This window comes from Rhodnius prolixus, unplaced genomic scaffold (assembly GCF_049639745.1).
Source record: "Rhodnius prolixus isolate KJV_2025 unplaced genomic scaffold, Rpr scaffold_8, whole genome shotgun sequence".
In the NCBI taxonomy this organism is placed as follows: domain Eukaryota; kingdom Metazoa; phylum Arthropoda; class Insecta; order Hemiptera; family Reduviidae; genus Rhodnius; species Rhodnius prolixus.
In genome coordinates, this window is record NW_027411593.1 from 31,466,610 (window position 1) to 31,487,432 (window position 20,823).

General features: G+C 31.1%; 2 protein-coding genes and 1 long non-coding RNA gene across 4 annotated transcripts; 2 read left to right on the forward strand and 1 right to left on the reverse strand.

The window, feature by feature from the left end:
* Nucleotides 1-48: 48 nt before the first annotated feature.
* Nucleotides 49-2,859, forward strand: LOC141451200 (uncharacterized). Its single transcript, XR_012456584.1, has 2 exons — nt 49-274; nt 2,422-2,859. It is a non-coding gene; the product is annotated as an uncharacterized lncRNA (long non-coding RNA).
* On the reverse strand, nt 2,692-18,257 carry Upf1 (Upf1 RNA helicase). 2 transcript variants are annotated; one of them, XM_074122361.1, is made up of 20 exons: nt 18,176-18,257; nt 16,612-16,679; nt 15,763-15,867; nt 13,372-13,521; nt 13,103-13,275; nt 11,711-11,923; nt 10,814-10,986; nt 10,533-10,740; nt 9,530-9,689; nt 9,260-9,454; nt 9,062-9,150; nt 8,713-8,971; nt 7,685-7,898; nt 7,236-7,462; nt 6,864-7,097; nt 6,543-6,789; nt 6,105-6,272; nt 5,867-6,018; nt 5,567-5,746; nt 2,692-4,626 (listed from the first exon to the last, which is right to left on the reverse strand). In XM_074122361.1, the coding sequence occupies exons 1-20, from the start codon at nt 18,195-18,197 to the stop codon at nt 4,618-4,620; spliced, it is 3,246 nt and encodes a 1,081-aa protein (XP_073978462.1). In that variant the 5' UTR covers nt 18,198-18,257; the 3' UTR covers nt 2,692-4,617. The 2 variants fall into 2 exon arrangements, with proteins under 2 accessions (XP_073978462.1, XP_073978461.1); XM_074122360.1 differs by lacking the exon at nt 18,176-18,257 and having other exon boundaries at nt 16,612-17,622.
* Nucleotides 17,769-20,742, forward strand: PNKP (Polynucleotide kinase 3'-phosphatase). Its single transcript, XM_074122375.1, has one exon. The coding sequence runs from the start codon at nt 19,055-19,057 to the stop codon at nt 20,576-20,578; it is 1,524 nt and encodes a 507-aa protein (XP_073978476.1). The 5' UTR covers nt 17,769-19,054; the 3' UTR covers nt 20,579-20,742.
* The last annotated feature ends 81 nt before the right edge of the window (nt 20,743-20,823 follow it).

Sequence of the window (20,823 nt, forward strand, 5' to 3'; positions counted from 1 at the left end):
TCATTATTTACTTATTTTATTGATTTTGATTGTAAAGATGAATGCTTATCAAACAAGCGAAGCGAGATATTATTTTTTTTATTCTGGAAAAGAAATATATTTTAATTTTTAGAGCTAACTGTTGGCAACCATTTACTCCACATTTCAGAACAGAATGAATATCAAAAGTTACAGTACTGTATGTACATATTTCTGGGAATTAGGAAACAAAATATATAGTCAATACATAGTCAATTAAAGTAAGAAGATGGATCTTTCATAATAATGCACGAAGGTGATTATTTTTGTTAGTTATTTGTATGTTTACGGAAAAATTGAGAAAATAAGAGTATTTTATTCGTTCAATGACACTAAAACAAATATGTACATATAGGTTTTCCCTAAAAAAAAATTGGATCCAGACCTCTTACATTCTTTATTGTATTATAAAATATGTTGAGTGTATTCAATATTTTCCAAAACAAATTTATTATGAGTTAAAAAAAAAATCGACCTCATCATTTAGAATAATAAATGAAAAGAATTAATAAAAGCTATTTTACTTTTTTTGAATGGGATGAGGCTCCAATCGGTCCTCATCCTCTTTCTGTCTGATGATTCACTTACTTTTTGTGTTCAATAATAAAATTGTTATCGTAGCTGTCTATAAATTATTAAAAGTAGAAGAAAAGTAATCGCCTATTTTTTCAGGCGGGACTTAACGTCCAACTACAAATTTAGTGTCGTGGAGGGGCGCGGAAGCTCATACATTACTATAAACAATTTTTTCTAACAAATAAAAAGGTAGCCATACAAGGGATTCGAACCAGGGATATCCCATTTACAAAGCCACAATCTTGACCACTAGACCAACACCCGCCCCTCTATTATTATTAAACAGATACATTTGGAACAAAATCTATGTTTTTGCTAGTGACTATTTTAATTTAATTCTAAACCTGTCCATTAATGCTAATAACATAAGCTAAAAAAGAAAGATGGATTGCATATTACCAATAGTCAAATTAAAAGGTTTAAAAGTGTCGAAAGGCTGGGAATATTCCGCTGAGACCTTTAAAAATTGGAATTGTTAAAGTGAATAGGCCGAAATTTAATTCCCAATTAAAGTATTTTATTTAAATACTTGATTTTAATGAGAAAGAAATTAATACGAAAGTTGAGAAAATAGTGACTTCAAATAAAATTTATATCCACGCTATTGTTTGGCTTCAAACTTCATCATCATTAAGCGTCTAGCATGATAACTCAACACGATTTTTATGATAACTCTTAACACGATTTTTCCAACAGTCACATTTTACTTATTGGTCTGCGTAGTTAGCTGCTGATGTGTGCTAAATTTTGATTGCTCGTAGGCTGAACGCTCCTCCTACAAACTCATTAACTAATTTTATAAATTTCTAAATGAATTCCCGCAAAAAACAGCAAAACTCGTCGCACTAGACTTGGCTTTATTTTACTACTTCTTTCAAAACACTAATGCTCTACCAATGTCAATCCTATCCCAATAAATTTGTTCGTTAATAAATACTTCAATTTTATCAATAATTTTTGTGAAAATATACAGTTGTTGCCGTTATAAATTTGAGTAAACCATTATCATGAGATAAATAATTGCTAGCCTAATTTTGAAAAGTATAATTCTATTGATGTAATGGATTTTAATAATGTAAGATAGTATTATGAAATCGGAGAAGTCAAATTTTCCTATTGAAATCTGATGGTTCAGTTCTCTGAAGTGGTTGAAAGTTTGGAACCAGCCACAAATACTAAAAATAGCATGTTAAGACGAAAAATTTTTACCAAAAGAAACAATATTGGAAGAAAGTTAATAACTTATTTTGATCTAGGAATTAAAAAAGTCAATTAGTGAATATGATCAAAAATGTTGATCATAAGTAAAAGTATTAGACTTAATAAGATAATACAGAACATTTTTAGGGAGAGACATTAAAGCACAATTCCCTCAAAAACCTTTCTGGCTTTAAGTAAATGAGTAAAATATGTGATGCAAGGTAATAATATTCAATAGACTATTATTACAACTACTACCACCGTTCACCGGAATGTGTGTTTTCTCGTTACGGAAAATCTTAGGAGATAACTGAATTCAAATCCGGGATCTCCGTTGGAATTCAGTATAAGCTAACCATTGAGGTAAACCATCCCTTATTATTTCTATTATTATAGAAATATATTATTCTTATTATATACAGTAATCTATTATTTCAAAAAAATTTCTGAATGAGGAAATATTTTTCATTTCTGTAAAATATCTTACATTTTACTCTTCGTTCTAATGTTCTCATTTGGCTCTTATTGACGATTGTATCAACGACTTCCAGGGTTAGAATTTAGTGAATTGTGTAAATAAATTCACTTTTAGCGCTACATTATGAAAACTATACATTATTAATCTAGAGTAAAGTGTGGCGGAAGATTTTAAGCACAATCCATCACTTTTGAACTTCTGGATTACAAAGAAAGAGCTCATTAAATGGAAGTTAAAAGTTGAACAAGTTCGAGAACACAGACCCAGCCACCTTCGTACGATTTCATCTGCTCTTTTTTATTTTATTTTTTTAAAGCAAATAATCGCTTCGTGGTTTAAAATTAGTTGAAAGTAGTGTGAACTATTTATAAGAAAAAATTAAATTGAACAAAGGTTAAAATTACATATTCACAAAACAATACTCAATAACCATTATTTTATTTTCCCTTTTATTTTTCATAAATATGCAGCAAAAATGTAAAGTTTTTCTGAATGAAAATCAAATTAGAAGCAAAAGTATTATAACAATATAATGTAGTATATAACTTTTTTCACTTTTAAACAGAGTGATTATCAATTCACCGAGATGCATAATCTTATTGCAGCTATGGTTTCATTTGTTTCTAAAACTTGTCTCCTTCTTTAAAATTGGTTTATTTAATATTAATGAATGAAGCTTCTTGACTGGACCAAAACTACAAGCTTGCTTAATGTATTTAAATTTAGAACAATATGAAATTATTAATTAATAACAATAAAAAGTGGTGTATGTTTCAAGATCAGGGGAAAAATTAAGAATTTATTAAAATTCTATTGAAAACATAAATTAATTTAATCCAGTTGTCATTACTCTGAAAAAGTAGTAAAAACATTTTTTTTTTAAACTTATAATAAGATTAAGTGTCTTACGCAGTACAATTTCTTACATCTCGGATATTGTATGGATCTGAGAAACAACTTCTTTAAAAGGGATTTAAAAATAGAATAGTAAAAAATTAATCTCTGATAATAATAAATTTTACAATTTGCCAAAACAATGAAATTTCTCAACGTTTCCCCTTCTTCAATAGATCTTGAAAATTCTTTTAATATTTTATTTATTTTTCCAAATTCTAATTTTCAGAAACAACTTAACTTCTTTATGATTCTCTCTTGAAAATTATCCGTTAACCTTAGCTGAATTAGAGATTTAGTTATGGAATGTTAACGGATTCTGCATCTCCATTTTTCTAACATTTATGAACAATATCTGGATAAAAAACATTTAAAAAACGGTTTATTCAATTTTTTTTTTTCTTAATTTCGAGGGTGTTTTCATCGATTCATGTTCAATACAAATGCTTTTAATTTAAAATAGTTAAAAAGTAAATTGCACTATTTTAAGTACATTAAAAATTTGATATTGCAAGTTTTTTGAATTATTTAGGTTCATTAAATAAAAATTTTAAAATATTTTTGTACTGAAATAATGTCATTTGTAAAATATATCAATAATAATAATAATAATAATAATAATAATAATAATAATAATTGTAATAATAATAATAAGAAGAAGAAAATAAGATTATGTCTATAAGCAAAATAAAAATATTCTTTGAATTTCAAAAAGATGAAAAGTTGCCTGCAATAAGTATTTTAAAAATTGTACAAATTATTAAAATGGCTTTAATTATTTAGTTTTCTTTTATCAATTGAACTTTTTTGATAAACAACAGACATATTACAAAACCAATGAGAACAATTTTTTAAATGTTCAGGACTAGAAAACGTGCAATTCATTTTACCAAAAAGAAAAAATAAAATAAGGCTTTTATTTTAAAATAAATTTAAATTTTTAAACGTCTCAATAATGGGTAAAATGTTAAGTTTTTATTTTTCCAACATTAATGTGCATCTCCAAAAATTGCCGCAGCATTCGCCGAACAGGAAAAAGCAAATTTGTTTTCCGGAATATAAGAAATTAGAAAAAAAAAAAAAAAACTGAATTCGGGGAATTACAAATAAATATACTTCTTTCTGAAAAATATTCTATATATAAACCGAAAAACCTTTATATATATAAATGTGTGTATGTTTCACAGAAACCAACAAAAATGGTAAGTGAAGTTTTTGTGTGTATGAGAGAGAGAAAGCACACAATTTTTAGATTTTGCCCCAAGAATTAGGATGAAAATTTTCTTGATGGCTTCTATTTTGTTTTTTAAATATGTAATATTTATCTCCTTCTATCTGAACACCTAGCGCCTTCTTGTGCGCCAGGGCTTGCTTCCGACATTCGTCTGATCACCATCCACTTTTTCTCAGTACTGCTCCATAGTAATTTAACTTCTGGTTCCTCTTAGCCCTCAATATGGCTGAAATTTTAAACATAACTGTATTAAACAAAATGAAAACTTCGATTTAATTAATCACAAAATTAAAGCCGTTGAGAAACTTGATAGAGAGCATTTTCATTCCCAGTTTTAAGAAATATTTCAACGGTCATTAACCATTGATTTCGATGTTTATCATGTCCCAGCATGTTTAACTATGACCCGATTCAGATTTCCCATCACATTAAGACTTAAAATGGAAATATACGGAATAATTTATTTGGTCTTCCCTAATGCTTTTGCTTCCTTTAAAAACCAAGCTAATGATAATAATTACATCTAAGGATCAATTTCAGAAAAAGCTATGCAGTTGGCGTATTGGATTGCCCCGCGGAGGTCCCCGGTTCGAATCCAGCCGCTGACCCTTAGACTTTCTCTTCCTAGCAGTTACTTACAGCTCACCGTCCCGTAACCAATAACCAGCCAATAACCTTAGCTGTTGACGCGTCTTCATATATAGAGGAGTGGTCGAAACTTCGGGAGGTGATTCAGCAGCTCAAATGCAACAAAAAATATTCTCTTCACTTTGGCCCGATTCTCAAGAGTGTCCAAGATATTTGCATTTTTAACTTTTCCGTCGATATTCGCTTTTTTTCACTATAAAATCGGCCGTAACTTTTCTATCCTTTATCCTACAACAAAGCAGATTTGTTGTAGGGTAAAGGACAAAAAAGTTACGGCCGTTTGTGTGGTGGAAAACGCGAATATCGACGGAAAAGTTAAAAAGTTTATTAAGTTAAAGTAAAATCGTAGTTGCGAGAAATACATATTAAAAAAGAGAAAATTCTATTTAATGTCTAAGTGACTCTTCCAGTTGATTGATTTTGACCAAAACATAATTGCGGCATCCTCTGTTGTCACCCAAGCTAATGAATATTACATATATTTCCCTTTCTAAAATCTACACAACGAAAAATGATACCTGTGAAAAATGTGGATTTGGCGGTGTATAGAATGGAGAGCGTTCTCCTTGGTAAGTGGAATCCTGAGATAACAGACCATCAACTTGGGACTGGAACTCTCCGACAAGGTAAGAATCTTGAGATAATTCCGCTTGGGACAGTCCCGCTTGAGAGAGACTTAATCCTGGCTGAGACATGCCCTAATAAATTAACATTAAAAATCTATTATTTTTTTTAAACCATTATACATTTTACAAGTTGTTTTCCAACATTACAGTATAATAAAAATTAAGTGTACAAAAATGGCTATCAGTAAATACCTGTGACATGGCTTGAGTAATCCCCTGGCTGTACGGTTGCGTTACATCCTGACTATTGCTCTGGCTTAGTGAGGCTAGTTTATTTTTGAAATTGTTAGCTTTACTTCGTACTCTTCCGCTGCCTAATCTTCCACCTCTTTGATTTTGTCGAGCTAAAAATAATACAGATTTAGATTACTTCTAATGAATAATGGTATTGTACCTTTCACTTATAATTTGGAAATATGTGTTTTTATACCTTGAAGAGCTTGTTGATGCTGACTGTAGAATCTTGGAGGAACGTGCGTCATATTAACAAACATTCCTAATGGGACTGGCATATTAGTCATTGTAGCTTGTGCCCTTTCTGGCGAAATATAACTAATTGGGTCATGTGGTCTGGAAAACATATCCATTCCACCAGCACCTGAAATTGAATTGGAATTCAGAAAAGTCTAAAAATAATAAAATAACAAAGATTTTAGTGATAAACAAATATGAATGTGCTTGTGTATAGGATTTTCTTTGAAGTTGAAAGTAAGTTGACATACATACAAATAAATTTTTAATAACGTTAAGATATTTTATTTTTTATCAAGGCCGAATTTTTATGATTAGTGTCTTAGCTATTTGTTAAAACGTTTTTTTGAACATTATGTTGTATCAAAAACAGACTGTCACAAAATTCGTTACGAACCTGGTCTAGGAAAGTAATGAGAAGCGTTGTTTGGACCGGCACTTCTGTCGTAGATACTTCCAGGCACGATTGCTTCTCTAGCATCGTATACTGTGGTTGACATAAAATGAGTACCTGGATTGTTAGTGTTAACTATCTGTTTCGGTTTAGAAAATTGTATTTGTGATTCTTTCAAATTATTCAAGGGTCCTTCAACCAAAACTTTTTGTTCTTTGTAGAAGTTTAACAGATGATTCCAAAGAGGTTGCTAATAAAAATAGATAATATTAATCTATAATGTAATGTTGATCTTTTAAATTTACACAAGTAAGTGTAAATTACCTTAGAAAGAACTTTTGGGTTGCCAACTATGATAATTCCATATTTCGCTCTGGTAAGAGCAACGTTGAGTCTTCTAGGATCGTTCAAGAAACCAATTCCTTGATGCTCATTTGAACGTACACAAGACATTATGATCAAATCTTTCTCTCGTCCTTGAAATGCATCAACACTTGCAACTTCTATTTCTTGGTAAAGCTTAGAATGCAGCGCTCCCTGATACTGCATGTACTGCACCTTTAAAGTACGCAAATGTTAATAAGTAAAACCAAAGCCTACGATGCTTATAATAATCCGAAACGAATCAAAAACAGAAAAAAGATGCATTCAACCACGGATTACATCAAACTAAAATTATCAACAGGATTTACTTACTAGATAAGCTCTTTGTCCTTCGTAAGGAGTAATTACGCCTATTTGTTCTGGTTTTACTCCAGCTCTAAGAAATCTGGTAGTCATTTTCTCAACATTAGAAGCTTCCGTTCTATTTAAGTATGATGTGCCAGAACCGGCTATTTCTTCTTGTCCTTGTGTGACGTAAAATAGCATTGGCTTATCAGGTGCTGGCCAAGGAAATTCCACCTTGTTTAATTTTCTCTCATCTGAACATTAAAGCAAATCTCATAAAACAATCATGCAATAATTAATAAACATTAATTTGTTGAACAATTTCATTGGTTTTAATTGGAAAAAATTCCACTGGAAAATACGTAATTATTAATATAATTTTAATAATAATTTTTTATAGGCGCTAATGGCCACAGACGTCGATGCGCCGGGGGGGAAAAAATAATAATAATTATTTTATTATACTATTGTCTTACCAGCACAGACACCATTTTGTAAAGAACCTTCATAAAAGAAATTTGATGGAAATCGAGAAAGTTCAGGATGCATACGGTATTGCACTTCAAGGCGGAAAGGTCTGATGCCAAGGACAACTAAACGTTCGAAAAGTGATTGAGACAAACCAGCTCTTGATGCTTTTTTGCACATAACAACAGGTCCCAGCTGGCAATGATCACCTACCAAGATGAGCTAAAAGTAAAAAGTGAAAAACGTCGATATGTATATAATTCTTATTTATAATTAAAAATCAGATATATTAAATATAATATCGAGTACGAATGTGTAAAAATGGATACATTTTCGAGTATAAAAGAGAAAAAATTAAGTAGAGCCTAATACGAGAGCGTTTAATAATCCCTATGTGCTATTCAATTCCAACATTTACGTTTTTGATCTCGTTATAAAATTTTTTTACAAGGTTTCAGAGTAAAGCCTGAGATTTTTATCTTGATAATACAATTAAAAAAATAGAACAACGATTTTGAAAAAAAAAGTTTAAAATTACAACAAAAATTTTTCTCCAAAGCTTATTATGAGAAAATATAGTTTCAAGTAATTTTAGTATATTCATATACTCAGTTAAACTAATGATTCAAGATTGGCGAGGAGGACTCAAGTCTGTAACAGTTTTCTGTAACTCAACCAACCCGCATAGCCACGCCCTGAAGAAGACAATATATTTGTTGAAACGTTGGCAGAAAAACAAGTTGTTGTTGTTGTTATTTGTCCGATTCCTCGCCAATCATGAATCCTTAGTTTAATAATTTACAGTCACGAAACCTGTATATTCATATATACACAATATTAAAAACATATTTTCTTAAGGCATTAAGATTTTAATGGAGAAAAAATTGTTCGTATTTTTTAAGCATATTTAAGCATATACGAAACTAAAAACGGTACAAAGTATTTGGACATATTTTACAACTTGATTATAAACATGTAAAATTATGTTTTACAAATATTTCTATATAAAAAATATTGTTTTTAACTCAATTTATACCTGTTTTGCGCCAAGAATGACTGGTACCATGCATTCTGGTTCAGTTGCTTGCATACTTTCATCTATAAGTATTGAATGAAATTTTAATCTCATCAGTCTGGGATCACCAGCACCCACACAAGTACAACATATTACATCAGCAGCATCTAATAACTCTTTTTCAGCTGATTTTTTTAACATTCTGTAACGTTTTTCATCTACTGAAGATAATTCCCCAGTTTCATCTTTCAATTGTTGTAACTTTTGCAGTTCTGTGTTGCTGCGAAAAAGAATTCATATTCAAAGTAAGCAACGTCATTTAAAAAAAAAAAATTGCAACTTTATCTAGTTAAGGTAAAAAATAATTTACCAATCCATTTTTCGAATTTGATTATGGAGAGCAAGAAATGAAACAGGTGAATCTATTGCCTCACGTGATTTGGCGCAAACTCTAACTACCTAAAAAATAAATAAGCAATAACTATAAAAAATATAAAGGGAGTTTTTAATTAATAAAATTGTAAAAAATATAAATTTGCTCAAATTATGATTAAATGGATAGTCTTACTTTTAGGCCAGTTCTGTGAATTTTTTCTGTAAGTTGATCCACAGCAATATTTGATGGAGCGCATACTAAAACAGGCCCACCATTCTGCTTGACAAGTTGGAATACAATAGTAGCAGATGTTACTGTTTTTCCAGTACCAGGAGGTCCTTGAATTAATGATAATGGTCTCTGTAGAGCGTGCTTTACTGCATACACCTTTAATCAACATTAAGCATTTTTAATCATTTTCAAATTCCATAAAATAATAATAAATAAATTAAGTTAAATTACCTGAGATCTATTCAAGTCTGGTAGATTTGGAGCAGAAAAATGTTTAGGAAGGTGAACACGAAATAATAATTCATCGACATCGTGCCCCAATAAACGATGATAAATATAACCTGATACAGAAACATCATCTACAGCAAATTTTCTTAATGCATATTGCATTCTGCAAAAAATAAATAAATAAAAACCAGTATTAGAAATTGCTGAAGTGTAACAAACTGGAGTTCAAGCAGAAATAGTATCTGTCCTCCGCTTTTACATTCTTTATCATGTTGAGAAGGAAACACTAAAAACCTACAAATTTCTCAGAATACAAGTTTAGTCAGAATCCTTTTCTTTTCGGGAGAAATTTACAACAGCTTGTTTTAAACCAATGTTTCACTTTTAAATCAAAAGCTCAAGAATTAGAGCGTTTGTCTTTACAATTTAGATTAGCAAACATATCAACTGGAATGGCATTGTTGGAAACCAAAAAGTATCATCTAACCTCCAAAAATTATAATTTATTTTATGTTTAATTTATAATTTAATTTATTTTAGTTATTTAATTTACAAGTTTATTTAACAGTAACTGAACATGAAAAACCAGATTGGTGATGTTTAAGAAATTATACTCCCTCCTAACTTCTTAGTGTCACGAGAGGCTATGAACTGAGGTTATAGGGATAAGTGGTGGGCTAGTTTTCATTCGATTCTTAGTTTTGGGTTTTGTTTGATATATTGCTTTAAGCAATTTACTTTAATATAGTTTGAGGGTAAAATAATCTTGTACCTTATCTACCTTAAAATTTAGATTTCATATATTCTTTATTTCTAGTTAAACTAGGGCTAGTTTTCATTCGATTCTTAGTTTTGGGTTTTGTTTGATATATTGCTTTAAGCAATTTACTTTAATATAGTTTGAGGGTAAAATAATCTTGTACCTTATCTACCTTAAAATTTAGATTTCATATATTCTTTATTATAATTAATTCTATTTAAAAAATATAATATGAAACAAATATACCTATCAAAGCTAGTGCTTTTCCAAATAAAGTCGACGACAAAATTTGAAGTACATTCAGTTGGCGAACCACTAGATGTTTTTAATTCTATTCCAACTTCTTCTCCGTAGTTATCAGGTATTTTAATGACATGTCCAACACCAGACCATGGTTTATGCATTTCTCCAAGATATCGCAATCGTAATTCATCTCCATGCATTAATTTCATATCTGAAAATACATATCTATTAGGTTACCATGAAGCTTTAATCATGTGAGGATTTTCCGCTGAATATATGTGTACCTCCATCAGATTTTGCTAATGTGAAGTAGGCTATGATTTTCTTATTAAGTCCTACATCCCACCGTACATCAACATTATCTTGAGTTTGGGATTCTTTCAATCTTTTATCATAATCCGCTTCCAGTTTTACTAAAGGTCCAAATATATTCTGATATTGATATCCATCTTCATATCTGAAATAAATAAATAAGTCGTATATTCAGCTATACAAAAAATGCATACATTAAAGGGGAGGGATTATCTACGCGGTTAGCGTATTGGATTCCTAACGCGGAGATCCCGGGTTCGAATCCAGCTGCTCGCCCTTAGATTTTCCCTTCCTAGGAGCTTCTTACAGCTCACTATCCGGTGATGGACAGTGTTTTCTGTTACGAAATAACATTGTCCGGAGGCCGGCTATGCACTGAAAAAAGCTTCGGGCGCCTTTAACCTCAGATGTTGACGCGCCTTAAATTATAATAATTATAAACAATTAAAACAACAATTAAACAGTACAAAATCAAACCTCTTCTCAAAGAAGGTAAACGGGCATATCTCTAGTAAATTAAATTAACATATTTTTTCAAAAATGCTTTTCTAAACAGAAGAAAAACAACTTGAAATAGTAGGAAAGAGCAATTTAAAATTAAATAAAGAAAACTTTAATTATCATTATTATTAGTGCATTTCACTTGGTTATTAGTTTTTGTTTTTTACTTATTTTTATAATAATTTTTGATTTATTTGTTAATTTGTTCAACTTATTTCATTATTTTGTTGCATTGGTTGGCAAAATAAGAAAGATATTGATTTATTTGAGATAGTATCACACTATCTATTTAAATATAGTTAAATTAAAGGCTGCAATTAGTTTCTAAATGACCATATACTGGGCGAATATTTAAAGATAGGAAATACCTCAATAAAACTTGTTGTGGTTCTTCATCAACACCAGGCTTTTCTAAATCTGAAAAAGTAGCATCTGCATTATCTCGCCATAATTCTTCCATTTTTGCGATCTGTGTTGCATTGACTTGCCTAGCTCTCAGCTGATCCTGTTCAGCTGGCACTTTCACCAACCATGATAAGAAACATCTGTCAGAAATTAAAGGTTTCCATTGTTCCTGATCCCTGTATTTAAACAAGAAAAATAAACATTATCACTATTTCTAAAATGGATTGATTGTATTTAAGGGCTGGACACTAGAGGTGCGTTCCACTAAGTGTTCACAACGGTCACGCTCACGACCGCGGTTTTGATCGTTCCACTTGCTTGCGAGCGTTACAATCGAAAACTCAAGTGGAATGGGACTATGGGGCGTTTCAACCGTTCAAGTAAACATTACAAATGGCGACCTCGAAAATAAGTCAGAAGCTTGAAGAGGTTGTTTTTTAATTTTAACCTCGTTTATAAGCAGTTATAATAAACTTTATTAATTATTGGTAAAGTTGACTTATATTAAAAATATATACATAATTCAATTTGTTATATAAAATTTTAGTGGAGTATTTATAAAATTTACGTTTAAATAAAATTAAGATGTTTTTGTGGCAACAATGGGATATTTATTAATGCAACGTAATAATGCTTTAGAAAATCCTTCATCTAGTTCCGATGAAGAGTGGAATGCAATTTTACAAAATCGCAATGGTAAAAAGCGAAAACTTAGGCCACGTATTATTAAGTATCAAAGTGTAATTGATCGTTATTCAGTGATTTAGTATGTAAAGGGATAAGTAATGTTTCATTTTATTATTTTTTTTAGACTTTCGAGAAACACATTCAATTATTTACATGAGATAATACTTTCATTTACATGATATAATTTTTTCGGTCGCCATCTTTTCTTTTAAAAATTGCACCAACTTTCTGAACGCCCACTTCGACCCAGCTCTATAGGTGGAGCGTTGTGAGTTTCGCGTGAGCGAAAATAATGACGTCATTAGTGACGTTTTCGCCACGATCACAATGACCACAGTCGTCATGTGGAACGGCTGAAGGTACATTTTGATCGTTGTGAGCGCTTAGTGAAACGCACCCTAGGAAGCATGGCGACTCAATCGCCCAGTGTACTGAATAAACCTTGAGAGTTAGTAAAGATTACCAGATAACACTATCTCCGGGGGGGGGGGGAATATTTAACATCCCGAAGACGAGAACCTAGTTTTAGAATAAACGGGACACTCCTCTACAAAGTGCCGCACAGTCTAATTGGTCTCACCATAGGGCAGATTGGCGACTGGGAAAGGCCACATTTCTAAAATAGATTATATTTTATTTATTCACTAATTGAAAAAATATAAAATTACCAATTCATGTCTTTTAAAGAATTTTGAGCTGCACAAGGCTGACGGCACAGTAGAACTACAACCGAATCTGCTTTAGCAGGAATAAATCCAAGTACAAAGACATTTCTCACACCACAAGAGTAACATTCCAAAATTGTCTCTCCCAAGGGACCATCTTTATGCAATGTGACTTCCTTTAATTAAAAAATATACATGTATCTTTCCAATGAATTGAAAAAAAAAAAAATTTTAAACAAGAACTGGCCTTAAAATAAAGAATTATAATTTACCTTATGCTTGGCTCTTACTAAATGATTAATTATGTGAGAGCCTGATGTGTTGCCTCTCCCATTGCAGAACCACTTCTTGCATACGTTACACATAACCACACAACTGGGATCGTGAATTCCACAATATTTACAAGCATAGATTGGTAATTCCTAGAAAGAATGTGAAAGGCTAATTAATAATTGGAGAATTTTTTTTATCAATGGTTTTAAGTAAGAATTTTCTCTCTGAAAAAAAAAAATTATAATAATAATTACTAATCAAAAACCTAAAAGCGTTTATTTCAGATTCTCTAGTAATACTATAAATTGAATGTCAGCCAGATGAACATTAAGCCGCCTAAACTTCTGACAACTTACTTGTGAGAGAAACCGTTAGACAGCGGTTCTGTTTCTTTTATTTAAACCTTAATTTTGTCTTGATACAATTTTATTAAGCTTAAATAAAATTATCTTTTTTTGGCTATATCCGATATTTTGTAGCTACTTAGTAGCTGAAGGTCGCAAGAGTAGGCAACATGAGTAGCTATTGACAGAACAAATATCTGTCAGCACAGTCTCTTTCCAAACATCTTTCACATTCAAATTACTAATCAGATCTTAGTACAATCTAATTGTTTATCTGATTTAAGTAACTAAAGAAGTTAAGCTGGCCACTCCAAACGACAATAACAGAAAATTTCCTCACATTCACCCCATCCAAACGCTATCAATTTTAATACTTCTGCTTACGTTTCACATTCTCACTAATACCTTTTTAATGTGTATTTTAATTTTGAATTCCCAGTCCCTCTACATACTCGTTGTTCCAACTGATACCATCCATTCCACAGATTGATTTAAAAGTTATCCTGTATCATTATTTGCAAAATGCATTTTATTTTGCAACTTGCATTACAATATCAAGTACGTAAAAACGTGTTACCAGATGATAAAGAGCTGCGTGCAATAAGGCGGCGGTAGTGAGAAGTTCTTGGGAGTACCCCAAGTAGCCCAGCCTTCCTCAACAACACAAAAACCGTTTAATACTGTCACTTCCAACACCATGACAATTATCACTAGGGTAATCAGCGCACCTATATAGGCTAAACTGTAGCTCTTATCAAACACATTCTTTACATTCCCCTACTATTCACTTTTAATCAAATAATTGTCATTTATAATAATTATTCGAACAAGTCTGTCTACAATAAATTTTGTCAACCAGCTTCCTTAACGTTTTTATTTGTTTTAGTACAAAACAGTTTACAGTGTATCTGATTTCTATTGTGAAGACATTTTCAGAAGCTCCTAATGAATACTAATCATACCGGAAGCACAAGTAACAAAAAAGATTTTTTTTTTCAACAGACTCAAAAGAAGAAAAAAGGAAGAACGATGTATAAACCAAATTAATAGTAACACTTAAAACTAATAGTAATAGTAAACTATAATTAAAGCGGGCGCTAATGACCAGTTGTCGGTGATCAAAAAAACAAATAATTATTATTATTATCATGGTCATTATTATTAAAGAAACATATCGCAATAATTTTTGCCATGAATTAAGTGATATGTGACATGTATTAGAACAAAAGAATTTTACTGCCGTTAATACTTGATGTGACCAGTAAAATGTGTTACTTTTAGTTGTGTATCTTCACCTCAAATTCCATTGGTCAAAAATCCTAATGAGAAACCCACAACCTTTTCCTATTTTAGATTCCTATCTGTAAGTAGTCGCATGAGGTCTACAGGGCTAAGTATGAAGTAATGGGTTTTTCTTCTCCGAACAAATGAACTTCGAGCTATGCCTAGGTTCTGGCACAATATGTAACGCGATATTCCTCTTCTTTCTCACAAATCTAGGCAAGCTAATTACTGTCACGCCCATGTTTTCCGAGTGTTTCTTTAGTCTAAAGTCTCCCATCAAAAGCTTACGATCATACGAATGACCGCCCTGCATTGTGGAATAACACATAGCTAATAATAATTAGTTAAAAATCAAATTTTTGGCCCGCCTATAGCCTAATGTTTGCATACTCCTCGTGCGAATTGCAGTAACCTTGAACTACTCTCTGACTTTAATGGGTGTCCATACGAGGCATATGATGTGCATGATTCTTACTTTAGTAATGGATTTATAACAAAAGACTAAAGTAATCTTCCAAATTCCCTAGGTAAAATTTCAATGAATGAGAAAGACTATAATAAAGAATGATTGTTCAACCCGAAATATATTTTTTTTTGTAAATAATAATTATTTTTATTTGTTTAAAAGTACTTATCTATTTACTCTTTATAATGAAATTTCTGAACAGAAAAAGTCACAAAAAAAAAGTTATTTTGCCTTCAAGTAAGAAACAAACAAAAATTAAAATAATTGAATTAACAAATAGAATATGAAATTAAAACCTTATTGTAAAAGGCATCTTCTTCTTCTTCTTCAAACTGCAATTCACCCAATTTATGGGTAGCTGATGATACTCCATCTAAATCGATATTCAATTTTCCATTGACCTGAGTTCAAACATAACGAAGATTAATAATATGCTCCACTACAAGATGATTAAAAAAAGCTAATTTTTTATAATAATTAATCAGAGCCCTGCTGCAAGTGATGCTATACATACTTGACCAAAAATGAAAAATGAATATAGTAATACACTTTTTATTCAGCAGGAAACTTGTTAAAAATAAAACATGGAAATCTGTGGAACCGTGGCTAAATAAAATTGGACTCAACAAAATTAGAATGAAAAAAAAAAACAATTGTATTCTGGTTGCACAATGTTGTGTTATCATTAAAGCATCTATCCAAGCACCAAGTTCTTTTCACGAAGAACAAATTCAAAACTAACTTCGTGTTTTTTCTTTAAAAATCAGATAATATCATAGGATATTTAATTATTGTATCATTTTTAATGAAGAAATACAGAGAATTCATGGGAATGGACATTTTAAACCATTTAAAGCAAGTGGATTTTTTTTTTTAATTTAATGCACAAAAATATCTTAAAAGAAATGGTTTTCGAAATTAAGTTTCTAAAGACATTCATAATTCGCTTTGGAAATACCAATGAGGCTAAGGTTTTTCCCAATAAAATCAAAAGCTTTAAATATCCAACTAAAGTTTTAATTAAAAAAATTGTTGGATTAACTGTTTGAATTAAATGTAAAAATTAATGTTAAATCCGAAGAAACAACATTCGTCATATGGTTTTTGAAAATAGGATAATCTTCTAAAGCAAGAAATGAAATTACCTGAAGCTGTGATGAAGTACCATCTAACTGTGAAGGTTGGGTTTGGCTTTGAGATGGCAACGTAAAATCTGTAAAATCATATTGAGAACCTTGAGTATCAGCACCAATTATATCATTTTCTTCTGTATCTAAAAACGTCAATGTTTGCGAACTTGGGCCGTAAGCATCAACACTCATTTTTTTCACATAAAAGGACCTTTCCACTAAAATGTTAAAAAACCTAATACTGCTAACCAGTTACATAATGCTGTCACACGTTAAAAATTTTACTCATTACATGCTTTGAGATAGAAAAGGAAGCCATATTTTTCAGAACCTTCCTAACCAATATGTGGTCAACAGGATGCATATGCCATTATTATAAACTATAAACCACAACCAAGCTAATCAACATATATAACTTAAAACCCTCCTTGCACAAAGGAATTTACTTTCAACTTTCGTGAGGTTAAAAGGTGTTGAAAACTTCAATGCTATACATGCAGTAATTTTTAATGATGTTATTGACAATAAAGGTAACGATATTGCGAGTAATGTTTTTTTTTTTTCAAAATAATGTACACATTTTGAAATTAATTCTCTTAACATTCAGGTGTGAGTTTCAAACAAAATCGTAAAGTTAAGTTTCAGATCATAAGACATCTGAGATCATAATTAATTCTGTTTATCTTGGCACTACGAAATTCATCCTAATTCTTATAAAATTTAGAACTGCTAATTTCATCTATAGATTTTTAGCTTATTTTAAAGAATAAGCTAAAACTCTTGAACTTGATTTGGAAAGAAGCAAAATTTTTAGAAAATTTTGTCCTCTTCTCATTTAGTGTTGTGTGTGGCTGTTCTTTTAAATAATGGAACATTTCAAAACCATTTACCTAAATGTGTTAGTTCATCAATAATAATTATACTCGACAGTGATATCGTAGGAAGGTGTGTGGCTATTAGTGTTTTTCGTAATTAACTTTCCACATACTTTTGTTTTTCTCAGCTGAATGAATAGTTTTTTTTGGGGGGGGACTAATTTGTTTTTCAATGATACCAGGATGCTGGTCATAGTTGCGTCATTAGTTCAGTATAAGTGCTATAAATTAGCTTTGACTATACTTAATCACAATATTAGAACCTCAACGTGCAACTTGCTTCATAGAAGAAATGTATTTCTTAAGAAGCTCCCGAAACTATGATTATATTGAATTTTTGATAAATTTAAAGTTATTGCGTTAAATATTTACTATGTATACTTTAATTGAATATCATTGTTAGACATTTATTCGTTTTTTGTTGATATTCCGCCCGAGAAAACTTTTATAATGAAAACATTAACCGTTTCCATCTATGGGACCATCAATAGAGTAAAATTAAAATGGTGAACTTACGGACACTAGTAGTGTTTACTTTCTATTTATTTAACCGTTAATACGGTCTGTAGAAATATATCGAAAACTTACAAATAAAACTTATTACAACAAAGTGCGAAATTATTCCACTATGCGGTGATGATTTCACGCTTACGTCTATATATCACATTCAATAGTGCTACAATATATGATGTTTAGTCAAATACCATGATGGTGCTGCCAATGCATGGGCGGCCATCTGAGAAATCCTCGTTTACGTAAGAAAATAAAAAAGTTTGATTTCTGAGCACATAAAAACACAAATATTCCATTATATTCCCTTCTATAGTAACCATTTAATATTTTATCATATGTTAGGAAAAATAATTGTACATGCGCTTTTTGGAATGAATAATTAGTACTGAATTGATGGATCGTAATTAGTAATTACTCATGCTAGTAATTGATTATACTTTTAAAATGTTATATTATTCAAATTGTTGTAATCAAAGGTTTTAATAAATTACTTGAAGAGATTCCGTGGTCACTCTAGAAATGGGACTACGTACTATATTGTAATAATACCCTTCAGTTTTAATATCCCATTTTGTCAGTATCACACTAAGTCATTGTTTAAGCTAATGTGTAGTTTGGCGATTTCTAAGAAAACAAAGCAGCAGCACTAAATTATAAATTTTCAATCATATACTTTTCTTTCGAGCCTCTTTAAATTAAGATAAGAAGCTAAAATGTGTCACTTTATTACGTGAACGTAAATATAAACATATTTATGAAGTTGGCCATGGAACTGATGAACCTTTAATTTTTATACAATATATTTGATACTACTATTTAAATCTCAAATGGTCATATATGTACAAATCTCAAATGCTATGAAAATGGGTGGGTAACAATCACCATAACCTGAGCAACAGACATGCGGGAGGTTTTGTCGCGGCAAAAGAAAAGGTACAAGTTGAGTGGCTCATCGTAGGCACAATCGGTATTCCTTCGCTCTTTGCTGTAAAGCAATCTATCTTGGGTATGAGATTTAGTAATTAATCGAAGTTTTTTTCCTCTTGGTTCGACTCGATATTAGTCCAGAAATGGTCGATGTAAACGTCAAATGCTATCTAGTTCCCAAAGAAAGTTTAAGTGTTGAGTGGATGATAAAAGAAATAGATTTACCGAATCTGCAAGAAATCACCATTGGTCGGGGTAAAGAATATGGAATTATGGATTTGGCTTGTTCAAAAGAACAATTACTTCTAGAAGCGGATACAGCTGCCCGAATGGTTAAAATTCGTAGAGTAGGAAGAAATCCTTCTATATTAGCTGGCTTTCCACTGGAACAAAATCAAGTATACATTGCTAGAGAAGGCATGGTATTGCAAATTACACCAGAAATCGTATACACAGTCACATTTGAGGCATTGCAACAAAACAAAAGGGAGAATGAAGAAAAGATACTTCCAGAAGTAAAGAAGTTAGCTAAGAAATTTACTTGGAGCATAATCCCTTCTGGTACAGTGATAACATGTATGACAAACGAAGTGAATTTTTCTCTCAGGAAAATTGCAGGATTTGATCTTGATGGCACACTTATTACTACTAAATCTGGTCACACATTTCCTTCAAATGATGATGATTGGAAATTATGGCACTCAGTAGTTAAAAATCGTTTAAAAACTTTAGTAACCGAAGGCTACAGTCTTGTATTGTTTACAAATCAAGCCCAACTTGAAATATCATCTACTTCTAGAAAAGAATCATTTAAAAAGAAAATTGAAAATATAATGAATGCACTAGATGTCCCATTTATGGTTCTTATAGCAACTGCTCGCGATGTATTTAGGAAACCAGCCCCTGGAATGTGGGATTACTATATTTCAAAGACCCAAGGTAAAATTGACATTAATTCTTCATTTTATGTAGGAGATGCAGCAGGAAGAGTTGCAGAAAAACAGAAGAAATCTGATTTTGACATTACAGATCGCCTATTTGCCAGGAATATTGGTGTTAAATTTTATACGCCAGATGAATTTTTCTTAAATGAATCACCAAGGACATTTAAAGATGTCGATTTCCATCCCCAGGAAACTTCTGAAGAAGATTATCCAGAACTGTATATACCCTCAAAACCATCGGAGTTGATCGTTATGGTAGGTAGCCCGGCCTCTGGGAAAAGTTATTTTGCTAGAAATATACTTAAGCCTAAAGGTTACATTATAATAAGTCGTGACGAACTTAAGGTGTGGACAAAGTGCCGTGATAAAATAATCAGTGCTATTTCCAACCAGCAGAACGTAGTCTATGATGCCACAAATCCTGACAAAGAATCTAGAAAAACAATATTGGATGTTTGCCTTCTAAAGAATTTTACAAATATTAGATGCTTCATGATGACAACATTCGAAGAACGTTGTGTTCACAACAATAGGTTTCGTCAGTTAGTAAATAATAGTAATCCTGTACCACACACAGCTATAATCACTTTCGGTAAAAGATTTGAAAAACCTACACTTGCAGAAGGTTTTAAAAGTGTGGTGAAAATACCCTTTGTTCCTCATTTTCAATGTTTAGAACATGAACAGTTATATAAAAAGTACCTTCTTGGGAGAAAAAAGTAGTGTAATGACTTTTTTTGTATTAATACTACCAGCATTCCAAATTTCTAGATAAATATTAACAGCAGTAAACTGAAGTTCCATCAGTTGAAAAAGTCATATTTTTTTGTACATATTTTAGATGACCATGTTCTTGTTTAATTATATAATAAAATTTATTTCTAATATTGTGTCATATTTAAATGACGTATTTAACAACTTCTAAATAAACTTTCAAGCATAAATTTGACACAAACTTTTTTTTCTGG